Genomic DNA, 17998 nt, shown 5'->3' on the forward strand with positions numbered 1-17998 from the left:
CCACCCTTATTAAGAAAATTAATTTTCTCCCACTGCACAGAGGGGGAGCTCTGCCATTGTGCCAATAATATAAACCCTGTACTTTCTGTAGGGTACAGTGAGCCCAGAAAAGGATTTGTTCAGGCAAGGCAATGTTTGAATATGGCCTTGCCACACACTCTATCTGTTTGTTCTGGCTTGAGAGCAGGAAAAGAAAATTTTTTTACTTCATTGCAAACCCAAAGGTTTGGGTGGAGCTTAAAGAAATTTTTGGTTTAGTCACAAAACTATTTTCAATGTAGCTGGAAGCTCTGATTTGTTTTTGAGATTCTTGTTCAGCAAACTGATGTTTATCATTATTATAGACATAGCAATATCGCCTTAGGGAGGCAGTAGTTTAGAATGTAAAAACACAGTAACTTTCTTTTTGAGGGCGTTGATATTAGTGGATAAGAGGATATTTTTAGAACATTAGCAAATCAGTTAAAATGCTTTCTAATCTTTAGATACTGAAACAAAAGCAAAAGAATAGGGGGTTACCTGCAGAAGGGAAGAAGGAAACAGGAAATTGTTTTTTTACTAACTTCTTTCAATTATTACCTTTATTATAACATTCTTAATGGCTCGTTAATATAGTTTTTATTTAACAGGTATATAATTTCCCCAGTCGTTAACTCTGAATGCGGATTTCTTGAGGCACACAAAACTGTGCAGAAAGCAATGCGAATTCGCCTGTCACCTTCCAGCCAGTGAACTCTCCCTCTGCCAGAGGAAGGCTCTGCACAGAAAGATGAGTCAAGGACTTGTATCTGCACTGCCATGATTTTACACCGGTTTGCAGGAGGACGAGTGACTGGAGAGTGTACAAAGGTTGATGTCCACCGAGGCTCGAGCTCCGTGAGCGTCCAAAACCAGGGCCAGAGCTCACTCAGCCTTTTTTGAGTGCCTACTACTTATCAGAGCTTATGATAGGGGCTGGAGATACGCAGGCTATTAAGATATGGGCTCAACCTTCCCAGAATTTATAGGCCAGCCGAGAAACAGAAACTTGACATTTGACCATTATCATAAAAAAAAAGGGATCCAGAGCTACCAGTACCGAGAGCTCGCCCTAATAAACCAGGCCTTGGGCTGAGAGCTTCATGTACATTCTCTCACTCTATCCTCAGTGACATCTTTGGAGGAAGGTATTACTCACCAGATTTTTCAGATAAGAAAAGTACGTTTTAGAAAGGTTATAAGCAACTGGTGGAAGGTCACGGAGCCAGGCGGGGCTGAGATTCACATCCTGAATCTCAGGTCTGTGGAAGCCAGAGCTCCAGACCTTAAAGTCAGAAGCTCGGTGCAGACCCGCAGGTTAGGGGACCTTAGGGGACGTAAGTGACACTGGGAGTGAATTGTGCGGGTCACACTGGCATTATTAGGACAAAGATAATGAATGGACAGGAGAAAAGTTCTCCAACAAAGGCAGAGGATGTGTGAAGGCGTGAGGAGGCACGGCAGGGAGCCCAGCGCTGTGGACACAGCAGGTGTGTGCCAGGCGGCGGCACTAGAGGAACTGAGACAGACACAGAGACAGACAGACAGACACACACGCACACAGAGGCAGGCACTTGAGTTTTCGCCAAGTCAAGGAGTTGAAAATGGAGAGTCCCTTACAAAAACACAGCATAGTTTATCAATGGTCTCCTCTGGCTGGCTTTTGGTTCCTAATTATAGTTTCAGGGGCTATTTTAACCTAGACAGCAAAGTTACACTTCTTCCCATCGTCATTTTGCTGGCAGCAAAAATACTGAGGTATCATTTTAAGCTTTTCCTGAACCCTTCTTAACTTTTTCTAGTGTGTTGGTTCCATTCAATGTGATCTGAGTAAAGCAGTTCAGTTCTTCATTTTTATTTCTATGACGTTCAAGTGTTCTGATTTTTATTCGTATATTTGATGAGAAGATACCATGTTTTCCTGACCCCAAACCTTCAAAGGTTTTCATAAAATGTATCCTGTGTCTCTTCCCTCTCCCCTTACCCAGTATTTTTATTTCTTTTACTGGGGTCACTTACTTTAAAAAAATCAACTTCTAGGGCTTCCTACTATTTCTTTTTACTACCCTCATCCCCACTATTTCCCATCAATATATCTTTTCTATGCAAGAAATAAAATCAGTTTCCACATCTGGCTTCTTGATGATCTGTTATAATGTAGTATCTAGAAAAGGCAAGTCTATAGAGACAGAAAGTAGATTAGCGGTTGCCTAGAGGTGGGATAGGGGGCTTGAGGGTTGCTTTGGTCAGTTTGGGCTGCTATAACAAGACACCACAGATTGGGCGGCTTCAACAACAGAAACATTTACTTCTCACAGTTCCAAAGATTGGAAGTCTGAGGTCAGGGTGCCAGCACGGCAGGTTCTGGTGAGAGCTCTCCCTGGCTTGCAGACTTCCACCTTCTTGCTGTACCTCCACGTGGATGGGGGTGGGTGGGGAGACTGTGCTCTGGTCCCTTCATCTCCTTGTACGGGCACCAATCCTATCTTGGGAGCTCCACCTCCATGGCCCTCATCCAAACCTAGTTACCTCCCAAAGGTCCCACCTCCAGATACCACCACACTGGGGATTAAAGCTTCAGCATATGAATTTTGAGGGGCACAAACATTCAGCCCACAGTAGGGATTGAGAGCTAAAGAGCACAGGGTTTCTTTTTGGGTGACAAAAATATTCTAAAATTGACTGTTAGCGATGGTTGCATAACCTTGTGAATATACCAATAACCACTGAATTGTATACTTTAAGTAGATGAAGTGCACGGTATGTAAATTGTATCAATAAAGCTATTACTAAAAAAGTTATTTCTGGTTCTTGTTAAGGGAAGAAAAAATAGTGCTTTTAAAAGGTTTCATATAGTACGAACTATTTTTTGGCAGTTCATTCTATCATCACATAAATATATAAGTATTATAGGAAAAACAGGGTAAAAGGTTTTGAGAGTTTCAAGAAATTTGATTCTATGGTATTTGCAGTGGCGCTTCCCACAAATCACGCTTTAGGTCGCTTTCTACTATTCACCCAATACAATGCAATGGTAGAGCATCACCTTAAGTGTAAAGCACTCTTGCTTCAAGAAATTGAAAGACAACGCAAGTGTAAGAGTAACAAAATCAAAAGAAAAGCAATATGCTACTACTCTTTACATTTGAATAGTTATCATTTACAAAGAACTATAATATTCTTTAACTACAAAATTTCTCCTCTAAGTAAGTGTGGTAGGTATTATCATCGCATTTTATAGGTGAGGAAAATGACCTGCCCAGATTCACGTGGCTAATTAGCTGTCGTGTCTGGATACATTTCGTGACGGCAAGTTTACTATCTTTCCATTGCTTTCCCCACCGTTTAGTGCTGACTCTCTAACGCCTCTCTTTCAGTTTTTCAGTGGCTTTAGACAGGGTGATCTCTGTAAAATTTAAGAATACCCTCACCTTAGTTCATACTATCTTCTTTATCTGCAGTAATTAGCAAATATTTAAACTCCAGAGGTACTGCAACCATCACATGAGAGTAGAGCCCACAGAGGTCTGTCTTGTTCTCAATGATTCTTGTTACTACCAAATACAGACCACACTGGTGATGAAGTCCAAGTTCAGATATTCAACCCCAGAAGGGTTAACCCAGACTTGAGGCGAGGCAGCTTTTAACCCCCTCTTAGACTGTGTTTGTGGAGGAGGAGGGCGGGGAGTGCAGGGAGTGCTATCAGAGTGCCAACAAGTTCGGAATAACACGGGTTGAAGAGATAAATTAACTGAAGGAGTCACCACCACAAGCAGTAGAGGGCTCTCTAACATCACCCAGAAGACTCACAAGCAGGACCATCATTGCCTGGGTTGTTCCCTGGTTAAATCCCACATCATCCCCATGTTCCCAGTGTTTACTTGTTTGCTAAAGGACATTCTAAACACCAGTGCTTAGAAAAGACCAGATGAATTCTGCTGATAAGAAGATTCAGTGAAAATTTCCCATGCTGGATCACTAATACATGTTAACTAATCCTGTTGCTATAAACCTTCTTCAAGAGCCATTGCAATTTAGAAGTATGGTGTGTTTCACCATCATAAAATGAATATTCAATAACGTATGTTGAACACCATAATTTGCTAGGTAAAGTAATGAAAAAGAGAGTTACACTGACATTGTTAATCTCAGTTTCCCACTTTGATAAATAAACCAAGGGAAAAAAGGGATGCTAAACCTGTGAAAACAGATGTCAATGCATTAAAACCAAAGGAATCTAGATTAATCACTAGTGCTCTTAATGTCATCCATCCATCATTAGTCTTTGTGGATATAAGATGAGTGAGTGACTATTTGAAAGTTAATCTAGCAAATCAAAATCCTGCTGTGAAGTTGAGAGTTCTGTCATAGACATAAGAGTGAGTGAAGACTTTATTGCTTAGCCTACTGAAGTCTTTCTATACATAAAATGGAGATCCTTACCTATGGATCCGTAATATCTAAGGGGAAAAAAAGGCAATGGCATGTGAATCATGCAAAGAGTCTGAGGTATAAGTAAAGCCTAGAGTCTGATAAAACATACTATCTCTTTAGTGACAGAAGGTAAATTTAATACCAGAGAAGAAAACTTTTATTTCAATTCTTAATATAGTTTCTCTACTTATTTATGACATTATTTTATTTCTTTGGAAGAACTTTTTCAGTTGGCAAGAATATCCATATAATGTTATACAGTGCAAATATTTTAGTATTTCTAAAAATGTTTGGGAAAATTTAACCATCTCAAAAGACATATAAGATCCGTCGTTAATTTAAGCCATTTGAAGTGAACTTTAAGAACTGAGTCCTTCACTCTACAGAGGGTCACATTTTCAACATTCAGCCTCTGCAGTTTTTCTAAAAGATGATGAGTTTCTGCATAGTTACTCCCACCCTGGAAAGTCTGCAAATTACATTAAGTTGTAAACAGATAGCAAAATACATTAAAGCGAACCCAGGTATTTATTTCATTCTTAGCCTCCGACCTCATCTGTTAGTCTCATCTTAGTTACAGATAAGCAGTAACAGATTTATCTTCCAGATACTTTCACAACATGCTAAGAAAGGCTAAAAAGTCACTCATGGGAATTATAAGCTAAGTAGACACTGAGATGCAAACATGCCGTCTAATAAGATCATATGCTTATATGAGGTTACATAGGGTAATATTATCCACGCAGGTGCATCTCTACTATTATGCTAATTATACTCTCCATTACTGGATTCACCACAGTAATGTAACTCTAACGGTCTGGTAATGTGTCTGCATCCTCACTAGCATGTGACCTCTCTGAAGCAGAGTTGTGTCTTGATTTACTGGCAGTATAGGGTAGTGTTCGGTCATAAAGAAAATATTAAAAAACACTGTGAGTATGCTTTGTTCTAATAGGTAACACCGACCGTCTAGTAAATGAAAGCATCAATTATGACAAAGACACCTCACCTAAGCTCCTGATATTAAACATGTTATTTGGGGATGTTGAGTAGTATAGCGTTAGCATCTTACATCTTACATCTTGACACCTGCTGTCAATGGCTTTATACAAGCTATACTCGTTAACCAGCGTTTAGATCAGTGTTTCTCTGTGTGGACCATTTGTACCAGATTCGCTTTCAGGAAGCTCGTTAAAATGTTGATACTTTCCCTGTCACACCCAGATTCAGATTCAGTGAGTCTAGGGAAGGAAGGCAGCAGGAAGAAGCTGATTTTTAAAAAATGAGGTCCCTAGGTAATTCTCATGCGCCTAAAGAATGAGAGGCATTGGCCTCTCTGCTCAATACAAACATGAATGAGCATGAGTTTCTCTAACTGGTATTTAAAGCTATTCTTTCCCTCACCCTTCTTTTCATTCAGTTTCTAGCCCCTCAGTGCTCTTAAAGAGAATGGAGCAAAGCATTCATCCCATCAGCCAGCATGTGCACCACAAGGCTCTGCAACTTTCCTGTTCCGGGCGGGATAACAGTGCGGGCAGTTGGCAACAGTCATCTTTACTAGAGGGTCACAGAAATCCTTAGCCAAAAATATTGAATTGGGCTCGAAGGAAGCAATTATACATAGGAACAGGAAAGTTTTCTGCATAAGCACTTAAATTCACAAGAGGTCCATAACGAAGTGAACAACACAAACCTACCTGTTCCTTGCCTTCAAGAAGTACATAATCACAGGCAGGCACAGGCTGGAAGTGAGGATTGCAGGGTAATCAATCAAATTAAACTCTCAGAAACAGGGAGACAGTGAATGCACTGATCGGCAGTCTTGAACGCAAAGTCAAATTATTCCTCTTACGTAGGCTTATTAGTAAGGACTAACAGTGCAAAATAATTTTGCAGGAAATTACGCTGATTCTATTTTAGCTTTCATCAACTTAACTCTCTAAACAATATTTTAGCTGAATAAAGATCTGTTTGCTTCTTAACAGTGATTATATCACTGAGCAGCTTATTACAGAGTTCAGTAAGAGCCAATATGCTTATCTAGAAAGGACTTGCTTAAGACATTTAAGACCTGACACCATTATAAGATAAAACAAGGTCCCAACTTTAAAGTTGGAAACCAAATCAAGACTCCAAAGAGTGTACATTCGTTTTTAGTCTCTTGCAAGTTTCAAGCATGTGGACATTTCCACTCAATTAATATAGACAAATTTCAGATCTATCCATAAATCACTCTGTGCTACCTTGGGTTATCAATTTTAGAAAAGGAATTCTAGGGACACCCCCATCAAGCTCCCATGACAGTGCACTTGTCATTACAGTGAAAGGAAAACAACTACACCGTTTTATCTCACAGGGTACATCTGCAGGAACCATTTTCCAAACGAATACTCAATTTTTGTTTACCTTATTTTCATGTTGAAACATGAACATCCAGTAAAATATGGGTGGCATGGTTTTTAAAAATAAAATTCACTTTTTTGTCTAGGTTTTATTCAATCTTATAGATAAACCACGTTCACCATTTGACTTTTAAAATCACTTCCACTAACAGTTTTCTTAAAGGAAGCGTTTACATGGAATCAAATGCCACTGCATGTAGAGCAGGTGCGGCTGAAATAGGATAATATGATTGGCAAAAGTAATTCTAAAAATCCTAAAACATGACCTTGGGCAACTCAGACTTCCTTCAAGCCTCAGTTTTCCTGCTGTGAAACTGGAGGGCTGGACTCCCTCACCACGGAGGTGACTTCCAGCTTCAACGTTCCGGGACACCTTATTCACGTATTAGCTCTCCAGCAGTGTTCTTTTTAACAAGCCCTTTGTTTACATTTACCTTTTTCTGCACTGGTATAACTCCTCCACCTCACCCTCCACGATCCATATTACAATCATTAATGAACAAAACAGCGCCTTGAGCTTAATCATTCTTACAGAGCAGTGTTTTTGTTCAAAGATGTCATCTGTGTAATAAACCTATCTAGAATTATTCATGGGGAAATAATAACCTTCACGTTTATGTCCACGTATTATAAAGCACTTACTGATAGAAAATCCTTGCCTAGATCTGAACTCCAGCAGGGAGTGCTCCTAAGATGCATTTTTAAGAGGTCTTTCGCCTGTCGACATCCTTCAAAATGAGCTTAGAGCTCACCGCAGCTCCACAACATTGCTAAGAAGCTGACTCAGTTTTATTTTAAACCCGCTCGATACATTCTTCACCTTCTGTTTTTCTTCAGATGTCAAAGCCGCTTTCTTATATTTATTTTCATTCGAGGAAGGCAATAACTGAACAGACGAATCAAGTGAAGAAGATGAGAAGCTGGGCAGAAGCGTCAGCAAAAGAAGCGGTCAAATATCTACACTCCTCTGGTCTCGGGGAAGCACGTTACGTCCAAGGAACTCTACACAGTTTGCGGCACATGACTGAAAGATGCCAAGTACTGGCAAAGAAGTTACACGGTTTTGGAACATTGAGAAAACACAGAAGAGAAGAACAGAACCAAATAGGAAAGCACACTACCTTTGCAGGGGCATGATTTCACAAGCCATCGTTGTCTGGAAATTTGCAAGGGACCCTCGCAACTGTGTCTTCGGCGCCCAGCAGGGCGTCTGTTCGGGGGCGGGGGGCCAGGCTGCTCTCAGCGGCTGGGCTGGGCTGGGGGCGCGAGGCTGCAGCTCGCCGCCGGAGAAGCAAGTTGCTCTGCCGCCAGCCAGCGTCCTGCGAACTTCCCCGGGCGGAGCTACGGGGCTGCTCGCTCGCTCGCTGCCTCTGCACATTTCCACCGCAGTCCACTCTGACCTTTGTTCCAGGGAAGCAGCCGAGCCCGCCAGCCAATCAGAGGAGCAGCTGCCGCAGGGCTTAAAGGCGCTGCTGCTTCTGCGGCCGCGGCTTCTCGGCGGCGGGCTTGCCTAATTCTGGTAACTCGACACTCTCCTCCGAGCCCTTCCACAGACGGGCTTGTCCGTCTGCGGAAAGCAACCAATAACTGCAGCAAGAGCAAAGGGTCCCTCAACTTCTCAACGTTTCGGAGGACTGCCAACAAGGAAATCCATTTGTCAAGGAAAGACACTGCCTCCGAAACGAAAGGTTTCTGTGACACAAGGCGTGAGCTCTGCTCAGTCTCCTTTCTTCCTTAAAAAAAAAAAACCAAAAAAATCAAACCACTAGCATTGGAAGGCGTGACACTTTTCTAGAAGGCACACAGGCATTCTTCTAGACTCCTGCCCTACCCATATTTATTTCCTGCTGATGTCTGTTTACATTGCGGTGGTTACTAGTCACTGGGGACATCTCCCAAGGCACATAGCTCTCGTTTCTGGGGAGCAAACACGTCCTAAGACTGCCCACCGTCTCAAGGGATCAAAACGGCTATTCCCACGGAAGTACTTCAACTGATTATTTCTGTTTATCCTTATAAAGCTGAATGTGTTTATTTAAAGAGTCATTTTCCTCTAAGAACATCACCAGCATGTTTTTGGTTGGTTGGTTATTTATTTATAGATTTTTTTTTTTTTTTTTTTTTAACAGGTAACACCAAATCAATTTCTCGTAAGGTCTGCTAAATGCCTGTTAATTATCCAGCTCTCCCTTAGTTTCCTCTTCAGTGTGGAATACTAAAGTGTTATTTTAGGAACATAATTGTTCATTCACAGGTTTCAAACGTTGCAACAATAGTAAAAATATATTTTAATAAGATTTCTTTCATATCATAGGATTTGCCGAGAGTTACAACAAAGTCCAGAGCACAGCTTTTAGTAGAAGAAAGGGCAGAAAGCTAGAGTTAATGACGTTCAGAAACAGAGCGGGGGGGCTTCCCTGGTGGCGCAGTGGTTGAGAGTCTGCCTGCCAATGCAGGGGACACGGGTTCGAGCCCTGGTCTGGGAAGATCCCACATGCTGTGGAGCAACTGGGCCCGTGAGCCACAACTACTGAGCCTGCGTGTCTGGAGCCTGTGCTCCGCAACAAGAGAGGCCGCGATGGTGAGAGGCCCGCGCACCGCGATGAAGAGTGGCCCCCGCTCGCCACAACTAGAGAAAGCCCTCACATAGAAACGAAGACCCAACACAGCCATAAATAAATTAATTAATTAAAAAAAAAAAAAAAAGAAACAGAGGGGGCTGGTACGACCAAAAAAGTATCCTTCTCCCCTGTATTTTTTCCCAGATTTCTTACAGATCACTCATAATTCTGAATTTAGAACACGAAGTCCTTTTGTAAGCGTCTGCTCTCCTTTGCTATATAAAAATATTTCATTGTCTGACTAAATCCTCCATCATATTTATGAAAATGGATTAGTTATCCTGAAACTTATGTTCAGACATTATGACAGAATATCAGTAACTAAAATCAGCCTTTTAAAACACTGGAAGTTGAGTTAAGTCCAGAACTTACTTTAAGTTGTCAATATATTCTTTGTTTTGATTCTAGATTTAGAAATACTAATTGGATTCTCCAGTAACAGTAACTTAATTCTATATATTTGCTTAAGTTTTTTATCTTTCAAAAATGCAACTTTACATCTTGCTTAACACTTCAATTAACTTCTTGAGTTAGGAAATCACTATTATATATCATAATATCTATTTTATTGATGAGTAAACTCGGTACTAGAAAATTAATTTGTTCAAATTCACATGGAAAGTTAGTGGCAGAACAGAAATTGGATTCAGAATTTCTCAGGTCTGCTTCAGAACTCTGCTACATAGCATAGTGCTTACTCTATTCTACATGAGTTTTTAAAATATTTCACAACAAGTATTTTTAGAAATAGTTAAAATTCAAATGACAGAAATAATATTTTGTCTTTTCCAATTTTATGAACACATCAATACTACATGGCTAAAATAGACATATGAGTTCAACAATAAAGGACCCAGCATTTCAGAAATATGTTAAACCAAACTATAATTTACATTCAATACATACTAGCGGTAAAATACTGATGAACAGGGGCATTCAAATTTAAAATCTTATTCCACATATATTTCCTGATAATTTAAGTCTTGCTATCAACATCCCTCGAACATGCCATACTAGTAGTTAGATGTCAGTGGTCATTTCTGAAAATCACCTAACACTAGAACTCAGTAATTAGCTGCCTTTTCAAGTCTCTATTATTTATTTATCACAATTCCTCCTTTTTCTGGTTTTTGGTCGATTTTGGGGGCATGACTTGATGATCATTTTTGAATCTGTACCTGGACCGGAGCTCCTCCTCTCAACTACACCCCCTGCCAGAGTCCTCAATCACTGGAATAGCTTTATTACTCTGTGTCCCACATCCTCACGTCAGTTCTTCACCGTCAGGCAGCAGGAGTACCACTCCTTGAACCCTGCTGGTTCCAGCTTCTCAAACTCTGATACCCTGCCTGCATTTCCTCCGCACGAGCCCCCGGACGTGCATCCCTCAGAACCGTCCTGCCCCTGCCTCCCCCGTTCCTCCTCCTTCTCCTTAGCTACTCAGCTCCGACGGTCCATGTCTGCAGAGGACAACCTGCACCCAGACCAGCTAACGTGCAGCTTTAAAAAAGGCGCATTCCTGGCTTTCCTCAGCATTTAGTTATTTCTAAAAACAGGTTCACTAGCATCCTCTGCTTCTTCACCCTGTACGCATCCCGCCGGCTGCATGCCCTACTAAAACACTAAAAGCCTCCAAACTTCTAAACGCTAAAACACTGCAAAAGGAAGTCACAGAACCCTGGCAACGGGGTAGATTAAAATTTCCTGTTATTTCATCTTGGCCTGAACCTCAGTACTCCGGGGCAAACTCTGTAGTTGTCTTTGACTGATTTTTGACTACTTTCCCACAGAAACTATTGCTGACCTTCTCCAATGGCACAAATCTGAATCTCTCTCGGTCACTAATTACCCTGCCTCCTAAATTTACTAAGAAAGTCAAGATCAGCAAATATGAGTGAGTGCCTTTGATCGTCTTTGCATTAGGGGTTGAAGTACCACCACCGCCCCCCGGCCCCCTCCAAACACACACACACACCTTTGCCTCCTTCTTTTTGACTTCTTCCCAGTCTAGGGGAACATGTCCCCACTCATAGGACTCAAATTTCTTACCCATGTATTGGATCTCATCATTTTATCCTTCCTCAGGAAGAAGCCTCATGTCTCCTCCATCTTAAATCTGTCCCCCTTCCGACAGGCACCCGAATAAGTGCCCCCCAGCCTTGAAAGCTTTTCCTCGGCAGTCCTACCCTCTGGTGACACGGTGCCATTTCCCTCCCCTTCCCACTGACAGGCTCCCCAAAGCCCACCTCTGCGGCTCCCAGTGCCTCAGAAATTACTCCTCTGCCCCATGTCAATGGACTTCAGACTTCACCACGTTTCTGAAACTGCTTTTATAAGGCCACCAATGCTCTTTTGGTCACTAAATCTAAACGCTTCGTCTTAGATGCCTTTTTACTCTCAACTTTTCATTAACACCCACCTTCAGTTTTCCGAAAGTCTTTGGCTCTCTGTGATCTTTCCCGGGAATTCTCCAAGTGTCCCCAGTCACTCCATCCTCCTTTTATTTCATCTGTCTTTCCTCCTGTCTTACGCCTTTCCTGCCTCACCTTCCAGCCCCACATCTTTCAATACAGGCATTCTACTAGGGCTTAATAAACTGCGCTCTGGAATTATGCTCCTAGGGATTGGTTTCTGACTCTGCCACAGACAGGCAGCATAAACTTGGGCAAGCTGTTTAAAAGCTCTGAAATGGCTCTGAGGAATAAATGGAATCGTGTATGTAAAACACATAGGATAGTTCCTGGCAAGTAAGTGCTCCATAATTATTAGTATTATCGCCCTAATCAACACTTTCAAAGCCTCATATTATCTGATTCTTAAAATTCTCCTCCTCCTGGACCCTCTTGTTAATGATGTTATTATTCTCTTTATGAATCAGATTCAAAGCATAAGTCATCTTTACTCCTCCCTTTCCTCTCCTTAACCAAATCTGTTGATTGACCTGTCATGTCTCTTTAATCAGTAGGCCTTGGTCATCTGCAGTATCATGATAACCTTCAAAACGACCTTTCTGCCTCTATTCACTCTATCCCCAGTGAATACATTTCACTATTAGAGTGAATTTTCTACTGTGGTTGTGATCTGGTCACTCACTCCTCTTCTCGAAAGCTTCTACAGCTCTCAGCTACCTCTGAAATGAACCCCAGTGTCCCTCTCCAGTTCAGCTGCTTATACCTCCCCTAAGGAAGCCACTCCAGATGTACCTGGACACTATTTTCAAATCTGCTCTGAACTTTTCTACCCCAAACATTTACCTTTTGTCTGGAGTATTTTCCCATTCCATCTTCTCCTGGCAAAATTCTACGTATACTCAGGCTTAGGCCAGATGGAACAAATCTCTTGCCCCTTTTAACTCAGATAGCCCTTTGCATCTCTTACGATATTTATCTTTTTTTCCCAGCACACCATTTTATTATTATTTGAATCTAAATATTATCTCCCTATTAGAACGTAAGTTCTCCAGGACAAGAATTGTATTTTTCCTGCAGCCGTTACACAGAACAGACACTCAATAAGTGCTGATTGAATGAATTGATACGTCAATCACTCTTCACCAGAGACTGAAGCATATAGTTCCTTTAATTAGATTTTAACTTATCAAGCAATATTTCTACCCACTTTTTAATATTTCCCATTGTAGGCCTACACTAAAGATAAAGTAGACACTTCTTGGAGTTTCAAAAGAAGGATAATGATAACCAACAATTGAGTAAAGAAATAAACTCTTGGGGTTATACATTGATGTGCAACCACAGAGATGCAAAAAGTTAAGATTCTATCCAAAACTTTCAAAATCTTTTAAGCATTTTACATTATCCAATTTCTCCTAGTGTGTTTATTTCCTTTTCTACACTTCAGCTGGCTTGCAGACTTCTAATTTTCTTACATAACTTCTTCAGCAGATTCCAAGTGTTTGGCAATATGAGTTTGCACTTGTGCTATCAAGAGCAGCAACTGCTCCAAAAATGATGTGGCTTCATTTGTTTTAATTTCAACATCAATTTGAAGCAACCAAAGAACCAAGACCATTTCTTGGCCACATTAATTTGTTTTCATATATTGTTCTAACATCAGATCGATTTGTTTCCTAAGAAAAAATATGTTGCAATAATTTCTTTCTTACAAGTTTGGTAAGAAGGTGCTTCTCAGGCAAGGTTTCTTCCTCATATTTTTTAAATCAATCTTTATAAATTGCACTAAGGAGCAAAACCTTCCACAAGATGCTCGCATAGTATTCATAAATGGTAATGAATAAATCTGACAGGATTTTCATAATCACAAAGCCAGGATTTTCAGGGCACATATAATTTAGATATCCTGGTACTGCTGCAAAGGATTCTGACTAAACTTGCTCTCTGGCAATCTGGGTTAGAACACTAGTGAATTTCAGGGCTCATCAGCGGACTTCATCATCACTGACAGCAGCAAATGTCAAAAATAAAAGAGTCGGGGGGAGAAGGAACTGAAAGGGTGGTATATGTAAGGCAACCGGCACTTATTGAGAAGTTATGCTGCGTTCATTTTCATAGATGTGGAAATGAAGAATTAACTTGAGCATGCAGCTAATAAGTGTATGACACGAAGCCAGCATCTGAATGCCACAGCATTTCCACCATACGAAAGCTTTTAAAGATGGTAAAGTATTATACTCACCCATCGATAACACACATTATCAACTGGCTATAGGAAATAAAGAATCCTTTCTTTTGGTCTGTGTTTTACATTTTGATGAGTGCATATATATTAAATAAGGTCTATACAGTCTAATAGTGGCTGTCTGAACCAAAGATATACAGTGGACCAGAACAAACCTCTTTTGCTACTCTGAGCCCACAGTCAGAGAGAGAGAGTGTGTGTGTGTGTGTGTGTGTGTGTGTGTGTGTGTTGTGTTGTGTGTCGTGTGTGTGCTGTGTAACGGTAGAAGCCAGCTGTAGTTGCAGTGGGGGAAGGAAGTGGTTGCCATGGGGTGTTGAAGGAAAGAGGAAGAAATAGAAAAGATGGAAAATCAAGTTTTCAATTGTATTCTTAATTATATTCCTCTAAAAACATATGGAACTGACAGGTAGGCCGTCAGTTGTTTTTATGTAAAAAAACCCACAAACCTACAGTATTTCTTAACTCAAAGAATTATTATAAAACCTCATTAAAGATTTATTTTAGAAAGCAAAACAGTGACATTTAAACCAGGTTCATGCTAATAGGAATACGGAATTTCTAGTTAGGTAAACTATTTTTCTTCAGTCACAGCAGAAACGAAGAAGCTTGCTTTACTTAAGGCCCCAATAAAAATAACTAATAAAATTAACATAATTAACATTTCCTCACTTATTTATTAGACTTATTTAGTATATATTAGAAGACTACTGGAAAAAATCCCATGGGGAGAGAAATTATATAATTGTTTTTCCAAAGACACACCTCTTTAATTCTAATGATGGATCTTGCTTTTAAAACGGTGTATGCGGTTATTTCATTAAAACGTATCTGATTGGCCTTGGGGGAGCCTACAATGGCACACAGGGTTCACTACGGGTTCTAAAATCCCGTGGAGCCGCCGTTGGGGGCAGAGGAGAAGGCTGTAAAAAGTGAGGCAAGGCTGAAAGCCCTCCAGAGCTGAAGAGGCACTACTCAGGGTTCCCCTTTCCACCCCACTGACTCCCTGATTTCACTAACTGATTCCAGCGTTCCCAATATGAGTCAGAACCTTCGCCAGAAAGACTGAGTAATAATTTCAAATCAAAAGACAAGTAATTACAGTACATACTCACGGGGGATATGGCCAATAGTTTATAAAAATTGTAAATGGAGTGTAATCATTAAAACTATAAAAATTAACAAAAAAAGACAATTAGCTGTAATTTATGGCACATAAATACAGTTATATAGAAATTCAAACAGAGGCTCTATTTTTTCTTAAAAAAGTGAATTTCTTCTAACAACGGAGGGACTGCAAGTTCTTCATAAAAAATGGTTAAAAATAAATTCTTTGAAACAACTTACATAATTGTTCTCCAACTTTCTGGGACAGTGAAAAATCCACATTTTTGCCAGATGGAATCTCAGTTAGTGATCACTGCCAATAAATAAATGCTTGAGCACATTTTCCTGGAATGGGACTCCCTGGGCATGACTTTCTCCAAATCTCCCTCAGGAGCCCAGATAATAGTGTTTCTGTTCTCACAAAATAAGTCATGTCCCACACAACAGCTGCTACCACACCTGAGATCAGCTGCCTCAGACTGTCCCAGTGACCTTTCACCCTGTTAAATGGTATTTCCTGGCAGGGGAGAAGCAGGCTTCAGCGGGGCTTCCTTAGAGAAACGTCAAAACTGGTTAGTGTGCAATGGTAACCGATTGGTAATCACAGCTGACTCTGTATCCCTCAGACATAAAATAAACTTTTCAAATTTCTGAGATACGAAATACTTAGCATGAGCACAAAATCTCTCAATGGCAATACACTGGCTGATAAAATTAATTTACTTTAAAGTGGCATGCTTTGCTTTCAAGCAACTCAGTAAATGAATGAGCGAAAATATATTAAGAAGGAAAGTGAGAGGAAAGTGATTATTTGTATCACCAAAAATAGGTCACATTAAAAAAATCACACAAATACAAACAAATTAATATAACAAAGCAGAAACAGACTCACAGACATAGAGAACAAATTAGTGGTTACCTGTGGGGAGAGGGAAGGGGGAAGGGCATGATAGGGGTAGGGGATTAAGAGGTACAAACTGCTATGTATAAAATAAGCTATAAGGATATATTATTATACAGCACAGGGAATATAGTCACTATTTTACAATAACTTTAAGTGGAGTATAACCTATAAAAATTTTGGATTGCTATGCTGTACACCTGAACTATATAACACTGTAAATCAACTATAGCTCAATAAAAAAATAAAATTAAAAAAATCACAGTAATGGTGCCTTAAAGTATCAACATCTCTAGAGCATTTTAAATGACTTGATTTAAAAAACCATTTTAAATTCAATGTTTCAGAGAATTGGACCCACTGCATTAAATAACTGCATATGTGTTAACATCTTCTTTCTCTAGTGCAATTCATGTGTAGATATTAGAATTCATAAATGAATCAGAAAACTTTTTCCACATTGAATTTTAGTGAGGAGATATACAAGTTGGACAAAGAAATTTCAAATAAATTAGGAAAAAAACTAGACTTATACATAAATTCATACGTAAAGCTAATAAAAGCAATGGTCCCCTCCAAATAGGCAATGCAGTTAATTCATTATTTAAATAGGTGAAAAAATACATTGAAAAGTGAATTATAATTCCATAATAAGTTTCCAAAATGCTGCTTCAGGAAGACAACACTGAAATGTAAGTCAATCCAATTTGAAGAGTCTGGAAACAACCTAGTGAAATATTTTTGGACAAATATGCGTACTGCTGGAAATAACATCAGCCTAGACTTCAAATCACTCTGTGTAGAATAGATAGATGGTAATGAGTTTGGCCAAACCGAGTGATAACTGAATGGATACTCTGTTACTAAGAGAAGCTTAAATGAAATAATATTGCCTCTCTTATCCTCAGTGAGTTCACTACCACCACCTATTCTTTTCCATTTCCTTCACCCCTCCCCCTAGTTAAAATTTTTATTACTTAACCTCTGGATGATAGCTTTCATATTAGGTTTGGTCTTTGGTCTTTCCCACCACAAATCCAAACTGTACAGAAGTGATCTTCCCAAAACGCTGCTTTAATAATATCAGAAAGCTCTGATTGCTCTTCATAGCTTAACAAAGTAAAATTCAAATTCTACACACACAAACAGGGCCCTTCTACTCCTCCATCTCCACACACAATATCACTCTCTCCTTCACTTGAACTGGAGGTCCAGGCAGGCTGAGCCGTGCTTGCCCACTGTCGGGCTCTGCTGCCCACTTGTTTCCTGTTCAGGCATTTCTCCTAGCTTGGAATCCTCCTCCCAAACCCATACCCTCTCATCCAAACAAAACTCAGCCTTTCTGGGCTTCCCTGGCAGCGCAGTGGTTAAGAATCCACGTGCCAATGCAGGCGACATGGGTTCGAGCCCTGGTCTGGGAAGATCCCACATGCCGCGGAGCAACTAAGCCTGTGCGCCACAACTATTGAGCCTGCGCTCTAGAGCCCGCGAGCCACAACTACTGAGCCCGCGTGCTACAACTACTGAAGCTTGCGCGCCTAGAGCCCATGCTCTGCAACAAGAGAAGCCACCGTGATGAGAAGCCCACGCACCACAACGAAGAGTAGCCTCCGCTCACCGCAACTAGAGAAAGCCCGCACACAGCAATGAAGACCCAATGCAGCCAAAAATAAATAAATTAAATAAATTAAAACAAACAAAAAAACTCAGCCTTTCTGGGCTACTCATATGCTGCCCTTTCCGATTCTCCTACTCAGGGGATTTTATGCTCTTGAATGAGTGAAACCATAATTGTCAAGTCCAAAAGCAGTTCAGTTGTCACTCTATATGATTTCTCTAAAATCTGACAATTACTATGTCTT

General features: G+C 40.4%; 1 protein-coding gene across 12 annotated transcripts in view; it reads right to left on the bottom strand.

The window, feature by feature from the left end:
- FAM13A (family with sequence similarity 13 member A) overlaps positions 1-17998 on the bottom strand; it is a 349193-nt gene that overhangs the window by 94274 nt on the left and 236921 nt on the right. The window contains exons 1-2 of one of the 12 annotated variants that reach the window (XM_082461664.1): positions 7976-17410; positions 6150-6194 (exon numbers count right to left, since the gene is read on the bottom strand). The exons of 10 other annotated variants lie outside the window; for them this stretch is intronic. In XM_082461664.1, coding sequence (XP_082317790.1) covers positions 6150-6194; positions 7976-8232 — 302 coding nt within the window. In that variant the 5' untranslated portion in view covers positions 8233-17410. Of the gene's footprint in view, positions 1-6149; positions 6195-7975; positions 17411-17998 lie in introns of those variants that run through there. One more of the 12 variants, XM_082461665.1, reaches the window with a different exon arrangement.

The sequence above is a fragment of the Balaenoptera physalus genome (genome assembly GCF_965194825.1).
Source record: "Balaenoptera physalus genome assembly, chromosome: 5".
Lineage (NCBI taxonomy): Eukaryota > Metazoa > Chordata > Mammalia > Artiodactyla > Balaenopteridae > Balaenoptera > Balaenoptera physalus.